Source organism: Bemisia tabaci, chromosome 1 (assembly GCF_918797505.1).
Source record: "Bemisia tabaci chromosome 1, PGI_BMITA_v3".
In the NCBI taxonomy this organism is placed as follows: domain Eukaryota; kingdom Metazoa; phylum Arthropoda; class Insecta; order Hemiptera; family Aleyrodidae; genus Bemisia; species Bemisia tabaci.
Window position 1 is genome coordinate 153,776 of NC_092793.1, and position 20,377 is coordinate 174,152.

Genomic DNA, 20,377 nt, shown 5'->3' on the forward strand with positions numbered 1-20,377 from the left:
ATTGTATGCATGGTAACTTCTCTACCGTTCTCACTATCTGAGCGGCAGCCATGTTGGCCGCCACATTGAAGTTTTTGGGCTTCAATAAACCTGTAGTGAAATTCTGACCTCATCGGTGAAATTCACGACCCAGAAAACCCTGTGAAAGATATCCTACTCGGCAGATTTACGCAACTCTCGGAGATTTGACCCTATCGTGGAAATTATGGCGGCCATATTGGATTTTGGGCATCCCTTTGAGCCGGAGACAATTTTGGACCTCAAATGCGGACTCTACGACCGAAGTTTCATAGTGATAGACCCCTTACACGACATCAAAAACAAATTCCAACATCTTCAACCCCCAAGCCCCCATTTTGGCCGCCATCTTGAATTGGAGGGGTTGGACGCAAAATTGAGCTTGACAACATCAAAATCATTTTTCCACACATCGAAAAGAAGTGATTAGGCCATTTTCCACACTTACTCCATTCACTATTCCACGGGAGGCTTCTTTTCGACATATGCCCCTGGATTAATTTATGCAGGCCCGCGCTGTGTCGCCGTCGCGCGGATCGCAGTGTTGCGAAAACCTGAAATTTTAGACCCATCATATAATATATCGTTGGAAAGCTTAAAACACGCTCTTTAACGTGTTGCATATTTAAAGTGGCATTAATCATGCAATTTTAAAAGTTATATGGGTTAAAGGTTTTTTTTTTCAATGCACAAAAACAGGTTTTTGTGGAAAAAACACCCTGTATATTGTCAAAATCAAAATTTTTGTGATTTTGTTATATTCTCCTGTAAATTACCGTTTAAACAAAAAAAAGAAAAATTAAATCGGTTCAGTGAGTGGATCTCGATCTATAGCGGCTCAAAGTACGCGCCCGAACGCCATTTTGAATGGCCGCCATCTTGGATCTGCCACTAAATTTGAAATGCCTCTTCGACTCAAAACTCTTCAAATGTCATCTAGTTTGATCCCTGAAAGCCGCTAAACTGTATCACGATTTGCCACTATTTGCCCTTTTTTGGTAATTAACCACTGCACTACTTACATAGATATTGTGGGTAAGAACAGTTGCGGCTAACTGAAATGAAGGGGAATAATTAGCGAAATATTGAATAAAGGTCATTGATGTATGAGAGTGGAATTCGTTTCCGTAAATGCAAAACAAAAATGAAAGTGAGATTAGAAGATGGTAAAAAATCTTGACTTCAAAAGATATCAATTTTTTTAGGTTTAAGAATGAGAGGCCAGTGTTGGGAGAACTACTCGCTTAATCGCGAAGCACCTTCTCGTAGGAAACAAATCCGATAAGGTTTCCTTACATTGGTGACTCAGGCAACTAAACTTGCTTCAAAGGTAAGCTGGTTGCGTCAGAGACTAACAGAAGGGGACCCCCAGTAGAATTAACTGCCACTTCGCTCGTTGTAGTTCAGGGGCGTACGTGCACTTGAAAAATCTTGACCTCAAATGATATCAGGCATTTTGAGGTTTGAAATGGAAATGGAATACAAGAGTTTTAGCTATTTTTCTTTTCTCCTTTTGTAATTTTTGAGAGATTACTATTGCCTCCCCTCTCTTTCTTTAATTTTTTTTAAGATCCTTACATATCTATTAATATTGTAACAAGATCTCATAGGTTTGGCGGAATTCATACCCTTTTTGAGGGTTTTTTTAATGTACATGCAAAACTTCTTTTTTTACAATGATTCAAACTTGTGCTAATATGATAATATCTCAATCAAGCCAAATAGTTTTTCTGTGATGTTTAACAATAATTTTCTACATGTCATTTACCCCCCCCCCCCCCCAAAAAAAATATTAGAACATGAATATTTTATGATCATAATTTCATAATTTACGATTCAAACAGTTATCGGATCGAAAATTGTTCCGGTACTTTTTATAATCTAATAATTTATAATTTAGAGTGTAAGTCCTATATTATAATTTTCAAAAAAAAAGAATAAAAAGAAACGGCATGTTACATAGAGCCGACACGGCAACACTGTACGCCCAGCCGGGTTTTCTCGTAGCGGCGCCGCCGGCGTCCCCCAAGATCTCGTCTCTTCCCTTGTCGCCCGGTTTACCCAAGCTAACAAAAGTCTGGTAATCATTGATTGTTACATGACTTGTAGAAAAACGTAAAAAAATATGAGAATGAACCCATTGCGATCATTTCATATAAGATTGACGTGGAAATGTCGCAAAAATAAGCTTTAAAAAAATAAAATGGCATCAAAGTTTTGATACGTAAATTTTAAAAATCACAACATCATAATACGATACTAAATATAAAATAAACTGCACAATATACGACTTGAAAAATTTAGTTTCTTATTCGATTTTACTGAAATAAACTGATGATGTATAATATCCAATGTTATTCAAGAGTTATCGAAAAACTATCTGAAGATCTAAAAAGTTCCAGTTGACAGATCGCCTATGTTCTCGAGAATGCTAAGGATCCATTTTAAAACACAAGCGCCTTCCCAACGTGATGCAGAAAAAGATTTTAACCACGTAAAAAAGTCATACATTTTCTGATGCTGCCTAAACTGCTGTGATAGCGAAGAGAGCAGTAAGTGTCAAATTCTCGAAATCGAAATGACGTGAAGTGTTTTCCTTCGAAATTCCTCAAATCTCTATTAGATGAAATCACTGAAACAGTTAAAACAGCAAAATTCATCTTAATCATATGGAAACGAGATATATATTAAGGAAGCCGGTCGTACGCAAAAAATGACATAATTTCAGGCAAGAGAGCAGTAAGTGACATTCCAAAGAGCCAATGAAATTAGTGCTTTCAGGTAAAGTGCGACCCTTCTCTTCCAATTTCCAACCTGAAAATGTGTTTGTTGTGCGTCCAAAACGCAGCCACGAAAGCATGCAGAAGCATGCACTTACGGCTGTCTTGCCTTACATGTATATGAATAATACCTCTTTTATGTAATTGAAATAAAATCGGTCGATTTTTAATCATCCAAACGATTTTTAAGAGTCATTTGGTTGATAAGGGGCAATTTGACAATGAACGAAGGCTTCTTTGAATAAAATTTTCCGGTCAGAAGCTTCCCAGTCCGTTTTTTCTCAGAACTTCATCTTTGCACTTACTGCCCTCTTCGCTATCACGGCAGTAAAGCGTGCATACGTGTATTGTATGCCAGCGGTTTCGACGTGCCAACTGTCCTTTCCAGACGGAGACAAGAAAAGTCTCTCAACCCCGCTTTTAAGGCTTCGGATCGAAATTCTTCATTACGTAATAAGATGACGTAATAGGATGAACGAGGTCTCCTCTCATCGTATTACATGGGCTCGCATACGTGGTCACTGTTATAGCGGTTTAGAACATGGTTGTCGCATTCCTTCAAAAGCCGCAGAATTATTACGCCAACTCCCGCAAGGGATAAAATGAAATGGGAAATGCTATTGGCGAAACGAAATCAATTCAAATTAAGTATGTAACTCTTCCAGCAAAATTGTCTGCGCGAAAATTTTTAATTTTAATGGAATGAGTGTGGTGCGAATAAAGACGCTACGGTAATTTTTCGTTGGACAATACCACCGAAGATAGCACTTAAACTAAGGCCGATATGAAGTTCTGCCTAAGAAGCCTTCTCTGCTATTTGACCGATTTTTATCAACGAGGCCTCTTTTTACTCGTGTTTTAACGGAGAGTAAGGAAACACTTGCTAAAAACATGTTGCACAATTTTCAAAAAATTTTGGTTTTTTCTATAGTAGGAGGGTGAAATTGGAAATCACGCGTAAGTAATTAGGGTTCGATTGTGGCTCGGATCGGCATTGTCGCGCGAACTTGAGACGGTCCAGGCCGGAGTGTTGCTGTTGCCAGTGTTTGCAAGAAATACCCGCGGCTCAGGGATCGTCGTTCGTGGGCCCTACCATAGGTGTGCACATAGGGACCTGCGCTACAGATTTTTTCCTCCTTCCCCTCTTAACTTGTGTACATCATAGAGAGTACAATAGAATCGCAATGTTCTGGAGCGCCGAAGAAGTCAACTTATTGAGGCTGTTTTGTCCAGTACGGTACTGGCAGTACCTACTCCTAGGACTAGTGTGTGGCGACTGGCGATGCCTCATGCGCCGCGCCGGCGCGGCGTTCGCCCGATTGTTGAAAGTTTAAAGCAGCCCGATAAGACATCGAATCGCGATATGTTGCATGGTTAAGATAGGGCTATGTCTTGTCGTGTCGGGCTGACATAGTTCCCACTTTCCGGTGAACAAGAGGCTCGGAATGGCCCGTTCATGGATTGACTTCATCAGCACTCAGTTACACTGCGACTCTATTGTACTCTATGCCGTACATTTAGGAGGCGCGCACCTTCGCACGGACCCAAAAATCTTTTGACCATTTTTGATGTTACGAGATACATGGAAATGTTTGATTTTGCTGTGCAATGAGCGCCTTATTAGTCTTATTACCAAAGACAGAACGGGGGGGGGGGGGGGGGGGGGCAAAACAAGTTGACTCGTATCTATTTCGAGAAGCTGAATCCGAAAGAGACCTCGATTTTTGGACCGCTTTAAGCAAAAAGGAACCAAGCCACATCAGATATTGCCAAGTTTAATCGGGCGATTTCTTTTTTTACACGAACGGTTGTGAAGGAGTTAAGTGCAAACAGTGAATTTTCTGCATAGTGCGAAGCAAATTCCTAAAAATGTTTAACGGCATCCGCACGAACGTTCTCTTATAAACAATTAAATTGCTCGTTTAAATGTGGCAATAGCTGATTTGGTTCGGTTCCTCCATGCTAAACGTGATATATTTCCCAATCACCCTCCCATTCGCTAGAAAAGCAAAGTATTCTCCAGAAAAATTGGCACTTTTGAGCATTTTTGGTGTTTGGTGTTGGGTTTTGGTGTTTGGTTTTGGGGTTTGGTGTGGCGTCTAATTTTCACAGAATTGACGAGTAGATCTGCTGAAACAGATTCTCCTCGGCCCTAATCCCTAAAAATTGGAAAAGCCTGGAGCATGGAGATCCCACGATGTCTACGGACACTAAACTTTGTCTAAAGTTGGCTGAAGGTGCTAGACACGAAGCCATTAAACCAGCAGAAAGAAAAAAGAAGAAGACTGGTCATTACTGCTGAGTTCGAGAACGGCGTCTATCATTCTCCCTTACCTCTCAGTTCTCAAGGAAAGCCAAGTCTTCCCGGGAAAAATGAGCAAATTTGACTCGTTTTTATGCATGAAATTTATTTTTATAAAATTAAAAAATAAAAAATATGTATAATACATTTTTTGCACCCTTGGTAGAGTGATTTTTATGTATTTCGAGCGGCTTAATCCGAAATTGACCTCCAGTTTTTCCCGCCATCACCCGCCAGTTTTCCAGTAGGTAAATAAATCAGATTTTCTCGAACCTAAAGAGGTGTGTGAAAAACGACCAAAAATGCCTCAACGCACTTTCGGTTCCCGGATTTTTCGGCGCGGGTGTTTCGGCACGGGGGTTTTTCGGCGCGCGGACTTTTTGGTGTATTTCAGTGGACAGTAAATCTGGCACCTCTGAACTCGACACACTGATCAATTATCTTGATAGTTTTGTGGAAGACGTGTTTTGTCTTTATTTTTTAGTGACAAGGGATTTTTACTAAGGACTCAGCTAATTTTAATAATTTATACCTACGGAGTTATAACAATTTTTTAGTGCCAAGGGATAAACACACTTTTTTTACACTTCCATGGCCTTCTATTCCGTTAAGTCCAGCTAGTGGGCCGAGCTGGTGAGGTTTCATTCCTACCCCTACCTCTCTTATTCCTCTCCTATGTTATCGTTGTTTGGAAACTTATCTGGCAAAAGGGGGGTAAGAACTTCCAAGACTTTACTATATTAAAACATTTATGTAGCAAATTCTTAGAATTTTTTGTCAACCACAACCACAACTTCCACTTTATTTGTCTTCCTCTCCGGAATATTCTACCAGAAAACCGTTCTGTTAAGTAAGGTAAACAGTCCTTCCTTGTATTCTAAAAAGTATAGAACGTACGCCGAACAATCCTTTGCCGAATCACCCGCTCCGAAAAGTCCTGCGAAGAAAAGTCCGGACACCCGCATTTTCGAAATTTGAACGCTTGACGTGATAAAGTAGCTCCCGAGACGTCTTTAACCGGTCTCGGTTTTGCTTGAAAACGCTGTGTTGCGCCGTAGCCATTTTTTATAATGGGAAACCTTTAAAAATTCATAATTCTTTTCCACCTCAATCGATCTCAATGAACTTTTTTTTTAAATTATCCTCTGAAACAGAGCTTTCTAACGGTGGATAGGTAATTATTTAGAGTATCTCGGCCTTGGGCGGCATTTACGCGGTTTTTGCAGTTTTTGATAAACACAAAAATTTGGTTTTTGATCTACCACGATCGGGGAAACGACGAAATCTATAATAAAACCGGTCTAAATAAAAGTTCATAGCCTTTCACCTCTCTAACGAGCACAAGGGTATGGTTTCACGATAACTGGAATAGTTTTTTCGCCGTAACAGACAACACATTTTTCGGTCATATTTTTGGTAGTAATGACAACCTCTAGATTTTTTTTGCATTAATCTACACAGGGCTACGTGTTATAATGCTTTTCAAAGATTTATCGCTCTACTTTTCAATTTTTATATTTAAATGGCCGAAAATGTGCTGTCTGTTACGCTGACTTTTTACCGCGTACAAGTAATGAGGCTACGGGAGGGGGGGGGGGGGGGTTCAGACCCCCTTGACCCCCCTTTGTCTACGCCACTGTATCTTACTGTAAGTTATAGTTCATTCAAAACATAACACTGTTGGGTTTTATTACATCCCTAATACTTTTACCTCATGACTAATTAGTAGCTTGCGTCCTTGACATTTTTTGGAGGGGGCCAAGCAGAAATGTGGGGAGGGAAGGCTCCCCCCCCCCAACACACACACACCCTCACCACCACACACACCCTCACTCGCACACACATCCTCACGCACACAGAAAATTCCTAGTTCCGCCCATGATTATTACTCAGTAGGTCACCTCTGTATCGACACATCCGCAGAACACTTCAAAGTGCAATTGGCTACAGTTTTTATGCAATTTTTACCCAAGTGAAGACGTGATAATTATTGCTGTTGTGATTCCATGCTTTATACTCCATCAGGATGAAATGTATTTAAAATAGGTACATTTGCAATTTTAAGTGTTAACGTACTCAGGCACCTCTGACCTACGGCAGTGAAGTGTGGCCCATGAAAGAGCGTACCAAAAAGATTCTTAAGGCAACTGAGATGGATTTCTGGCGAAGATCAGCCGGAATCTCGAGGAGAGATCACGTAAGGAACGAAAGAGTCCGTGAGATCATGAACGCCGAGCAGAACATCGTGCATGAAATTATGACCAAACAGCTTGTCTGGTATGGTCATGTTCAACGAATGGCGGATGATAGGTTGCCTAAGAAGGTGCTAGATTGGGTTCCTCCTGGGAGAAGACGTAGGGGACGCCCAGCAAAATCGTGGATTGGTGGCATTCAAGATGAAATCACGAGATGCCATCTACCAGATGACCTCTGGATCAATAGGCAAGGATGGCGATTAGGTGTCGCAGAGCGCCCGAGCGCGCTTTAAAGCGACTGGAATGTATGTACAAGCGGGATCGTTATTCCTGCGAAAAATAGTTTTCCGTAACCCGCCATACACTTTAGTGCACCGCTATAGTGGCCACAGAATAATAGCTCTCGCACCGATTCTACATTCACGACTTATCAGTTATCAGCGATTGGGAATCCCACGTTTATTTTCTTGCTCTTTTCCTCTTTCCCCTACTTTCATCGTTGTCTCCACGGTCAGGCCAGTCGGTGATAGCTGTATGCCTTCGAGGCTTCCCTCCGGTTCCATATCTTTTCCCCATTCTTCACCACACCGCAATCGGTGGCGAGGCGTGATTAATCGATTATCGATATTTCTCCATTTGAAGCCATGGTAAAGAATCGATTATTGAGGTGTAAACACCCTGTCTATCGATCTTTTTCCATAGATTTATATGGGAGATCAATCGATATATCATAAAGCACGTCACGCCACTGACTGTAACAGTGTTGAGAGGTGTAGTGAGCCACAACGTGGACATATTGGATGAGAAATGGATCCCTTGAAAATAAAAGTTAGGTTCATGCTTAAGCGCCCGCAGTAGGTCATCTACAGCCAAGGCCAAGCTATCAAGTATTAATAGCATATGAATAGATTTTTTTTTAGCTGTAACTCAAAATTTTCGCTCCTATTTTATTTTTTAAATAAATATTACAATGAAGGATGGGTGCCATTAAAGTCTGATTTGAAGTATCTTTAGCTGCTGAATCCGAAAATGGCCTTGATTTTAAATATTATGCACCGTTTTCCCAAAAAAATTGAATCAAAATTGAATTTCCCCACAAAAAACTCCATTTTTTTTAGAAACCTCATTTTGTGGGAAGATAATGGGTCAACGCAAAAAATTAAGGTCAATTTTGAACTCAGCAATACAAATTACATAGAAGCTTGTCAACTATCTAGTTTACCATAAAGTCCACCGTGTTCAGATTTTTTTCATTTTTGGAGACCTGTGTTTTTCTATGATCAGTGACTTTTAAGTGCCTACTATTCCTAAAATATGTAACTTACTGAGCTAATATGGGCGCTTCTTAATGCTTTAGTGTCTAAACTACAAGAATACTATATGGTAGAACGGTCAAATCTGTCCACCACCCCCCTCCCCCAAGGGTGAGACTTACTTGTTTAAATCAAATCAAATGTTGCACGGTCTTAAAATGGTTCCATGTTCTAAAAAAACGCCAAAAGGATTTGGAAAAAAAAAAAATTTAACGCGGCCCGCACAGCACCTACAGATCGTTATTTTTCCGATATTTTTGGCATTTTAACCGTCTTTTTTTATAGTTTAGTTAGTGACAAAGATTTGACGCTAAATGTTAACGCCAAACATGGAGATGGATTAATGCGGAGGTGTTGCATGTGTGAGGAATTTGCGATTTGACTATTGATTCTTATGTAAAAGTCCGCGAGAAACACGATGGTCTCACTGATTTTCTCTGAAATCAACTCCCTAGCTCCAAAAACGGTCTCAAAGTTGAGGCTGTAATGATCCTGAGAGTCCACGTCTACGTAAAGACAAACTCTCCATGCAAAGATAGGGAACAAATATATTAGCAGGGTAACTGAGAGCACGGCAACCCTAAGGGTTGCCGTGCTTTCGTTGCTGCTCGTGCTTTTAGAGTCCCCAAGTAAAGTGGCAGCCCTGACAATGTATTTGCTCCCTATCTTTGCATGGAGAGTTTGTCTTTACGTAGAGGTGGACTCTCAGGATAGCGTGGGATATTTATTCTGGATAATACTGTGGTTTCCTTTTTTATTCAAACTTTTGGTGAAATTCTCAGGCAGATCATTATCATTTAAGTGTTTTTTTATGAGTATTTTTGAAAACAAGCAATGAAAGAGAAATTGTATTATTCTTCTTAAATTACCGAAAACTTGGGAGAAAAATTGGAATGGTGAAATTAGACCTCTTAAGTAGAAACAGTAATAGCTCATGCCTCTATGCTCATAATTTCAATGTGACTAACTTCATACCCTAGTATTCTATGCTGAACTTTTATTGAAAAACCTGAAAACTTTGGATAGGGTCTTCTTACCACGATTTGAGTTTCCTACGAGCATTCCCTTCTCGGAGAGGGGTTCAGAAAAGTTTGGTAAAGCAGCACAAGTTTACGCTATTTTCAGGTTCAAAGTTTATTAATCGTACTGAGTAAAAATTGTAAAATTGAACGTATTGAAGTGACCGACAGACTTCTAAAATTTAAGAAAACATAGAAAATTAAAGCCTTTAGAAGCATCCAAGCACCATTATTTCCATGAGAACCGCGTCAGTGCTGCGGTTTACACGAGCTTAAGACGTGGGTCTAAAAATCCATCCTAAAAAATAATCAGACAAGAACCTGAAAAAATAAATAATAACGAGTAGGTATCAACACAGCCGACGACAAGAAAGACGTATTCGGGCCTTTTTTTTAACTTTTCTCCCGAACCCAAGTAGCAGTGATCGCGATAAATTGCGATTTAATTGGAGAATGTATCGCGATTTTATCGACGTCGCGATTTATTGCAATATTATCGGGAGAAAAATCGCGATAAATTGCAACAAAATCGCGATATTATCGAACGCGATTTTATAGAGATAAAATTGCAATAAATTGCAATTTTTCATTAACGCATGAATGACGCATATGAAAGATGTTTCTATTCCGCCGCCGCCGTTTTTACCGAGATCCGTTGGTAACTTAACCATCTCATTTTTTTTTATCAATTATTAGTATAATGTTACAAAGACAGACTGGTAAGCTTACCTGAAAACCGGTATTTTTACTGATTTTTCCAGGTGAGAATACCACTTTTATTGGTAATCAATCCCCGGTAACTTTACCATTTTATCTCGGTAATTCTACCACAGTCGATAAAAACTATTGGCGTTTTTCCCAAGGTCCATCGGTAACTTTGCCATCTCACTATTATTGGTAATTTTACAGAGACAGAATGATGAGATTACCAATAGAACCTTATTTTACCAACCGTATTTCAAGGTATGAAATAAAATACAGAGGAGGGAAAATTAAAAAAAAAAAAAAAAAAAAAAAAAATTCCAATGAAAAATCGGTGTCAGTCAACGCAAAGACATAAGTTGTGAGGTTGCGAAGCGCCGATCCATGTATAAGAGGCTTCAATTCGCACACGCAAGTCATATAGCGGTCATAGCATAGTGACAATGTGCTGGCCTTCCACCGTAGCGATTGGGGTTCGAATCCCCGCGGAGGCTCCGGGGATTTTACGCTCGTCTTCGTCAAAGGACCTGACGGCTGAACCTAACGGCAATCGGCTGACAACTTTAACCCCTTTTTTTTTGGCGATTTTATCAATCGCTAGGATCATCAACATCTGAGCGATCATCCTCGATCTTATCGCGATAAAATCGCAATTTTTTCGGGCCGATAAAATCGCAATAAAATCGCGAAAAGATCGAGGATAATCGCTCAAATGTTGATGATCCTAGCGATTTTATCGCCGATAAAATCGAGGATAATCGCGACTTTATCGGCGATAAAATCGCGATTTTTCCGTTGAAAAATGCTACTTGGGAATCGGAGCGACACCTCATTGGCAGCATACAGCAGAGCATTGAGAACTCACGCTTCGCGTCATCGCGCCTTCAATTTTTCAGATGCAGCACGGACGTCCATCAAGGACGAATAGTTGTATCTCTGCGCCGTCGTAAACGCGCATCCTTTCCCTCCCTCCCTATCCATATTGTGTTTGTTTCCGTTTGTCTCATTCGTAATGGTGCTTCAAGCACTACGTGAATATAACACAGCCGAAGGTAGGAGAGATGTGTTCGGGCCACTTTTTAAACTTCCCTTCCGAATCTGAGCGACACTTCATCGGCAGAATATAGCACAGCATTGAGAACTCACGCTTCGCGTCATCGCGCCTTCAATTTTTCAGACGCAGCACGGACGTCCTTCAAGCACGAATAGATGTATCTCTGCGCCGTCGTTAACGCGCATCCTTTTTCTCCCTCTATTTCCATGTTGTGTTTGTTTCCGTTTGTCTTATTTGTAATGTTGCTTAAACTAGAGCGGGGCATTGCGAGTTCACGACTCACGCCATTGCGTCTTACATTTTTCATTTGCAATCCATCTTGCGAGAATAGTTGTATTGTTCTTAATTGCCAAATCTTCATTATTTTTTTAAACAGTCAGTTAATCGTGTCAGATATTTAAGTCAAATAAGCTATAGGGTACCAACCCCTGTGAAGTTCCTTCCTTTTGGGTGCTTCAAATGCTAATCAAGGTCATCTTAGCTCTTTCGGCAAGAGATATGCCACCCTCCTCTCAACATTCTCAGTATTACTTGGTTTTACAACATCTCGATTTTATTGTTGAATATTTGGCGTTTGGCCCACCGTTGATCCTGAAAAAAATAATTTTTTCTAGCTTTCTCATTATTTCCTTCTGGTTCCTAACAATTGGCGAGATGCTTTCTACCAAAGTTAACTAATATTGAGGATTTAGATTTCTTCAATACGTCTTCAAGGACAGGCGTGTCAAATATAGCGTAGAAGATTGTATTTATTTTTATTATATTGTTTTACAATTAGGTCAAATGAAATAAAGAAATCTCATATGGAGCCAGACTATAGCTTTGAAAGGCTTTGGGCTTCAACTTTTTTATTTTGTTGGTATTGATGTATTTTTGTTATACTTTGTTTCCACATTTCTGTTGACCTATGATTTTTTTTAAATGCTGTTTCATTTCTACTCCTCTACTGATGATATAAATTATTTTAATTTCAAAGATACAAAACTTACATCTTTATTTAGGAGTTTTCTTCTTCCTGATTAATTTATTCTTTGCATTGATCACATTATTGGAAGGAACTCATTGCTTGAGACAGAAAATACATTTAATTTAAATTTAATACAAATCTTCAATAGCATTATTTAGTACTATTCACGAAAGCTTTCGTAAGAGCAAAATATTTCATCCACAAACGACTGAAGCATTATTTACAGTTTCTTTATCTTATCAAGTTATGCGCTTATATCAATTATTTCTTTTTTTTTGGGGGGGGGGGAGGGGGGCGAGTATTAAATAAAAGGAAAGAAAATACTATGAAGATTAAACACGATTGAAACATGATTAATATTTTTTTTAATTTCGTATCATAATCAAGACAATACCTGATAAAAGGAAGTGATCCATAACAAACGACTTGTGTTACACAAGTTTTGAATATTTTGACTTTTTAAAAAGAAAGTAATATTAAAAAGAAACAAAAAATCGAAGTAATTTTCAATTAGCTCAAACACAAAGGCTGGTTGCCCCCCCCCCCTCCCCCCTGCTTGCATGGCGCCTTACACTGGCGCCTAGATATCAGCAGGGCCAGGGCGCCAAGAGCGATGGATCTTCTGTCCTCTTCGAAATGAAATTAAACTAACCGACTGTTGACCCAGTGAGACAAGTCTTGTCTTCCGTATCAGTAAAAGTGGGCGACGGATTCGATCAGATATGACGTGTGATCGTATATTCCGGATAATCGCAATTTGATGCATGCTGCAATGAGGGGAAACGAAGATGTGAGAGATACGGTCGGAGAAGATGCGATATCAATGAGGGGAAAGGCTTTCTTCTCTAACATGACTTCGAGCCCGGGTAATCTCCTGTGGTCAACTGAGTCATGTACGGCGGGTTACGGAAAACTATTTTTCGCAGGAATAACGATCCCGCTTGTACGTACTCAGGACCGACTAAAAAAGCTTCAAGCTCAATGACAAAAAACTGCGATTTCAACATTACGTAACAAAGAAGTGACCTTTAAATAAAAACACTCAAAAAAAGCTCCGGCCGTGGAGGCCAGAAGCACCGGATCTGGAGCACGGACTGAATGGGCTATATGGCACTACCGTTCGCCTACGCGCCTGACGGCCGGATTGCTACGTGCGGGGACGACGCGGATTGCAACGGACATGAAAACCGTAAGTCGCGGCCTCGAGCGGCATAGGCAGCTTGCGCTCTAGGCGCTACTTACGGGCTGGATGGCCGGAGCTCTGCGCGCCGCCGCTGTCCGCGACGTGGTGGATTTTTTCGGAACTACAGCTGAAAATTCACCATTAAAGTACATAGAAAAGAAAAACTTTCCAGCAAAGTTTTAAACATTGAGTGAATTATCTTGTGTCAATTTCTGAACAAGATTTTTTTTCTTTCCTTCTTTTTAAAATAGGTATATATTTCTTTGTTGATAGTTCATAACAATTTAGTTTCAGGAAAGTGATGGATAATTCACTGTCTAAGAAAGAAAAAGAGCATATGAACGTTAGCTTGTTGATCACGTTTCAGATATCAAGAGAGATTTGAACTCCTAGGCTGATAGTTCAGCAAGTCAATTTGAGAAAAGAGATAAATCTTAGAGAAGAGATGATGCTTATTGAGAAAGAAAATCAGCATATGAATGTTACCTTATTCATCGTGTAGAGATATCAAGAGAAATTTTCAAAAACCTAACTTTAATGTTGCAAGCCTTCATAGAAATAAATAAAGCACTGGGGAAGCACTGGAAGGAACAAATGTAGATAGATCAAAAATTCTTGCTACCTATTTTAAATGTAGAACAGACTGTCCAAGGTATGATAAATTGCTAAAACTCATTGCAGCGAAAAATGTAAATTGAAAAATCATTTTTATCACTTGGCAGCCCGTTCTCAATAAATGTAATTACTTTCACTCAATGAGAATTCAGCATTTGTCAAAAACAAAACCTGGTTCATCCCTCAATAAAAAATACGAATGCAAAGTAGGAAATCACCTAAATGATTAACAAAGGAAAACCACAGGCGTAGGTCTAGGTACTTACAGATTTTTACTCCTTACGACTAGAAGAGCTTCAGAATCTTGAAAATGAGGTTGAGAATATTTCAAAGTGTAAATTCAGTAGTAAAAGTTGACAAAACTTCAAGATATAACTCTCCGCAATAACTACCGGATACAATTTCCACAAAATATTAGCGAAGAAATATACCACCGAAAATTGTCACACTTGTTAAAATTATAGATCTTCCCTTCAGCAAACTGAAGCGCGATTCACACAAAATTTTACCACTATTACAGTAACACTGAGCTCCCTAGAATTGGGATATGGAATCAGAGAGATTATTCACAGCAACAACGTTCGAGCTTGCTCTCACTATCAGATAATCTGCGCAGGATGGGATCTGTACAGTTTCCGCTATCAAACAGCTGTTCTTGTAACAGAGAGGGAAGATGTCAGAGACTGCAATACTACTCACAGTTGAAAACATCTATGAGTTAGAGATTAGATCGAAATGGAATAAAAACTGTATCCTCTTACACAGGCAGAACAAAGCAAAAGCAGTGATGATAGAATACAGTCAGCAATAAATGGATATTCTCGTGCCTACATTATCAGTATTTTAGTGTGGCGGTAATTTACTCTGTGGGAAGATGCGTGGCAGGTAATTGATTGCTTTTCTTTAATTTAAGTTCTTTCCCTTAGTAGGGGGAAAATAAGTGAATTGCAAACGAACTTACAGGGGGAGAGGATATGAGCTCAGTGCGTAGGTACTACCAAAACTGACAATTTTCACTTAACTCTCGTCGCATTTCCGAAAGTATTTGACAAGCGTTATCACACAGAACTTTAGAATCAATCGTGCACCACACAGAATCAAGAAAATATATCGGAAACCTCCAAAATTAAACGAAAAACGAACACACGTAATGAGCAATGACCAAGCAATTTAGCAACTAGATTCTAACCTCAATAAACAACGCTGAGTGGTGGCTCCCGAATATGTTCAAGGCTGGCGGCAACTTTAAATTCACGCACTGAATAACATTGACGTAAAATATTATAATTTTCTGCGAATATACACGGAGCCGTCTGAATTTTAATCTGATGGTGACGCCATTTTCCGAAAACTGAATCTCACCTCACTGCCAACGGCCGTGGAAGCGGTTGGATCCGATCCTGAAACCCGTAACTTACGCTCGGCTCCTATCCGGTGTTACGGCCACGAAGGCCGCGCGAGCTCCACGGGACATCGGCCGCGGCATCCGGTACTAGCTGGCTGACGGCGCGTTACCACCGGGATCACCAGTGTCCAGAGCAACCGGGTCACAGGGCCGTAGTTTTTTTTTTGAGTGAAGCACAGCCGTTTTTCGCCAAAATTCAACGACGGTAAATTAAACACCTGGTCATTTACCTCAGCTCAATTTAAGCATGCGTTTTCCCCATGAAATAGTGACAAGGCGACGTAAAGAGAGTTAGAGGAGCAGGAACTCACCATCTAAATTTGTTCGCTTCCGATGAGTCCGTTTAATATTTGAGGCCTCCAGCTCCCAGCAGGACGAGATGGTGCTCTCCAACATAGGTACCATACCGGAGATAAATATGTACTTGGATCATTACCTACATCGCTACAATGTAACCGCAATCTTAAGCGTTTTTATAGACGACAAATCGAGTGAAAATCACAGTGTATTGTAAAATGGCGAGTGGCAACAATGACCGAGCCCACGATGGCAACTGGTTTTATTTCGTGGATCGCGACTGGAGTACGATCTTGTGAGGAACGCACTGGCGTTCTTACATCACTCCTTCTCTCGTGGTGCGTTGTAAAACACTGGCACACGTCAAAACCGTGCCGCGCCGCCGAGGATGCACCGTTGGGTAACTTTTCGATTCGACGAAAGGAGGGATCTAGTGCAGTGGTGTGCTGTGGTGGTAGGAGCAGCTTTCCCCCACTTTAGGTATTCGGTATCGCGGCTCTAATGTGGCTTCGACTTGGAACTTGGACCCTCAGGAGGAGGTTGGAGTGTTATTTGTCGTTTATCGTTCGTCCGTTCGGTAACTCACCGTGGGAGCACTTTCACCCACACGACAGGCGCGTGCGATGGCACGTTTAAGGGGGATTGTCCAGGCAAATGAGCCAAAACAGAGGGCATACCTACCCTAGTAGCAGCGGTTCGTGAAAAACATGGACAAATTTTTTAAAAATTTTGAAATGAAGATGCGCAACACAAACAGACTCGTAAAAAACTCGTAAAAAAAGATTCCAGTTGACGAATTTGGAATCATTCCTAGAATTATACACGTATAAAACTTGTGAGCACCTTGTGAGAGACTCATGTTTAAAAATAGTGCTGCCACTGAAACCTATTTTAAACAGGTTTTTCACGAGTTTTTTTACGTGTAAAACTCCAGGAATAATCCAAAATTTGTTAAATGGGATTTTTTTTTCACAAGTTTTTTACATTTTTAAAACTTCATTTCACAAGTTTTTCTGTTCTATTCAGATTTTTTTCTTTCTCTTAATTTATTTTATCATTTTATTTTGTGTGTTTCATTGTGAATTGGAAATTGATAATCCAATTAATCCCAAACACACAGAATAAAATCATGAATGGAATTAAGACAAGAGAAAAAAACCTGAAAAGAACAGCTCAGCCATAGAATTCTGACCCATCTTACAACTTCTTTAATGCAGAAATAACTGTTGGAATGCATGCTAGATTCATACTTCCCGCATTCAATACAAATCGATGTTGTACACCGGTGACTCGAGTAGTCACCACCACCTCTCTGTAGGTACTCTACCTCTCTGTACAGTTGTGGGTAGAGTACCTATATTGAGAGAGTATGGCCACTGGGGTTACCACCTCTGATTGGCTCAGACATCTTAGGCTGAATGGAGCCCTTAGGACCCAAAAATGGCGGACGCCATAAAGTTAATGTAATGCAAAATGATTCAAAATGTAGTTGTCTTTGCTTATCGTAACGAGAACTTTACCCAAATGCACTATTGCGACTTTTTTACATATTTTAAGGCTAATCGTGTGCAATTTTTGAGAAAAATGATCTTAGATGTAGTAAGGTTGGCAGCAAGTGTGGTTGGTGATAACCGTCAAAAGTTGGCAATGACCCCCCTCCCATCGTCAAAAACCAAAACAAAGCACCGCCATTTTTGGGTCCTAAGCCTCTCCATGGGGCCCAGTGGCCATACTCTCTCAATATAGGTACTGTAGTTGTGGGAACGCTAAAGGTTTATGTACAGCTGCGTGAAGTAAGAAATTTCTCCGCGCAGGGGGCGCCACCGCTGTGTTTTGATTTTTAGGTCCGCGCTTTTAGAGTCCGTACAGCTCCTAGTAAGTCCTTGAGCTTTTATGAAAGTTAGGGGAACTTCTGTTTAAATTGAAGAGTCATATGTTCTAGTCATAACATTCTTCTTCCTATTGACACTAGAACGACGTAAAAAGAAACTTCTGAAGCTCTGAAATTTGATCCCAGAAAAAAGTAGGGTTAAGCATGATGACCTTGATGCAACCAATCGCGATGGATAGCTCTCAGCGGTTGCAGATATCTCTCTCCCACCGTGAGCTGTCTCTCTCGCACTTACAGATATCCCGTAAGAGAAACTGGGATCAAATTGTAGCTTTTATTATTAAACTTTCAAAGCTCGCGTTTGTTTCTAAGGATTCCAGACGTATGCTGCTAGAACTTATGAGTCTTAGAATTTAAGATATCTATTGTGATATTTAAATATTCACTGATTTCGGAGTCGGATTTTAGCAGCGCGACGTGGTGGATTTTTTCAGAACTACAGCTGAAGATTAACCTTAAATAACGTTAGCTTTATTATTCTATGGCAGAACTTGCAGCAGAACTAGAGTACCTATATTGAGAGAGTATGGCCACTGAAGTTACCACCTCTGATTGGCTCAGCCATCTTAGGCTGAATGGAGCCCTTAGGACCCAAAAATGGCGGACGCCATAAAGTTAATGTAATGCAAAATGATTCAAAATGTAGTTGTCTTTGCTTATCGTAACGAGAACTTTACCCAATTGCACTATTGCGACTTTTTTACATACTTTTAAGGCTAATCGTGTGCAATTTTTGAGAAAAATGATCTTAGATGTAGTAAGGTTGGCAGCAAGTGCGGTTGGTGATAACCGTCAAAAGTTGGCAATGACCCCCCTCCCATCGTCAAAAACCAAAACAAAGCACCGCCATTTTTGGGTCCTAAGCCTCTCCATGGGACCTAGAGTACCTTTATAGACAGAGTATGGCCATTTCTGTTCCGGTTTTTCATTGGTCGCGAGCGAATAGGCTGACACGATGCTCTTAGGGCCGTAAATAAACAAAGAGGATGACTGTTATCAGCAAGCAAGATTGAGGTTATGCACATCTTACATCCTCCTGTGATAAAGGTGTGAGGCGGTTTAACAATAGTTTTCGTGTTTTTTTCGTGTGTTATTCGTAGATATGCTAGTTTAAATTGTTACTGCCGTATAATTGAAATTTTTGTCAAATTTAGCTTCTTATCGATGTTACGGTGAGTCGCCATCTTGTTTGTTAATTTACGGCCCTAAGACATAGAGTACAATAGAGTCGCAAAGTACTGGATCGTCGATGAAGTCACTTTTGGAGGCTGTTTTGTCCAGTTCTCCGGAGACTAGTGTGCGGCGACTAGCGATGACGCATACGCAGAGACTCGCGCTCGGCGCTCCCCACTCCCGACTCGGCTCCGTTCGTCGGCTAGGTCCACACACATTGAATCAGCTAAGTAGGCCAGTAATAAGTCTGAAATTGAGCCCATATATGAATATTATCTAGGAGTAACATACATTAATGGATTCATTATGGCTTAGAATATCTATTTCAAGCAAAATTTGCACAAATTAATATCGATGGAATTTAAAAAAGTCGAAAAAACACAAGCAGTCGTTGATTTCTCCATAAGCAACCGTGTTAAAAAACGCCGGTTGGTTCACACTTTGTATAAGTCAGAAATTAAATTCCTATATGAATATTATCCCGGAGAAACATACATCAATGGATTCATTATGGCTTTGACTATCTAATTATGGCAAAATTTGCACAAATTAATATCGATTGAATTAAAAAATGTCGAAAAAACACAAGCAGTCGTTGCTTTTCCCGTAAGCCGCCGTGATAAGAAATGCCGGTTGGTTCACACTTAGTATAAGTCAGAAATTAAATCCCAATATGAATATTATCTAGGAGTAATATACATCAATAGATTCATTATGGCTTTGACTACCTTTTAATGGCAAAATTTGCAAAAATTAATGCTGATTGAATTATAAAATGTCGAAAAAACACAAGCAGTTCTTGATCTCTCCATAAGCCGCCGTGTTACAAACATAGAGTACAATAGAGTCGCAAAGTACTGGAGCGCCGATGAAGCCAATCCATTAACAGGCGTTTCCGAGCCGCGTGTGCTCCGAAAATTGTGAACCATTTGGGAACAGTGGCGTAGGAAGGGGGGGCCAGGGGGGGCCTGGCCCCCCCCAAAATTGGAAATAGTATCATCTGGCCCCCCCCCAGAAATTCTGGATGGTGCAAAAACACCATCTTTAACAGTAAGTCTCTGTCGCCGTGGCCCGTGAGAGGATGCCTATCTTCCGATTCCGATTTTTTTCTAATTCATAATTCATATCTTTATTTTTTGGTACATGACAAATGCTCATTCGTTCATAGTTACGTCTTGCTCATTATATTATATTTTACTTTGCATGGGCTTTTCCTAATACAGAACAATGATTCTGGCATTCACTAAACATTTATTTCGCAATTTTCACACAAATGAGTGGTTAAAAGTGAGAAAATAAATGGAATAACCTGTTGAATGCAACAATTTCAAAGTATTTTAACCTTAAAATGCATAAAACTGGGTGAATTTTATGCAGAAATTGAAGGAAGATTAACGCCACAAGTGCCTCGAGATGCGCTCAAATAGAGTTAAAATTTCAAAAATTTTCCGGGGGAGGCCCCC

The 20,377-nt window shown here is 40.1% G+C and overlaps 1 protein-coding gene across 3 annotated transcripts in view; it reads right to left on the bottom strand.

The window, feature by feature from the left end:
* LOC109037968 (major facilitator superfamily domain-containing protein 12) overlaps positions 1-16,258 on the bottom strand; it is a 97,304-nt gene extending 81,046 nt beyond the window's left edge. The window contains exon 1 of one of the 3 annotated variants that reach the window (XM_019052861.2): positions 15,865-16,258. Coding sequence is in view for 1 of the 3 variants with exons in the window: in XM_019052860.2 (XP_018908405.2) it covers positions 15,865-15,958 (94 nt within the window). In the remaining 2 variants the exon portion in view is untranslated. The remainder of the gene's footprint in view (positions 1-15,864) is intronic. The other 2 variants (XM_019052860.2, XM_019052858.2) reach the window with 2 other exon arrangements.
* Between the last annotated feature and the right edge of the window lie 4,119 nt (positions 16,259-20,377).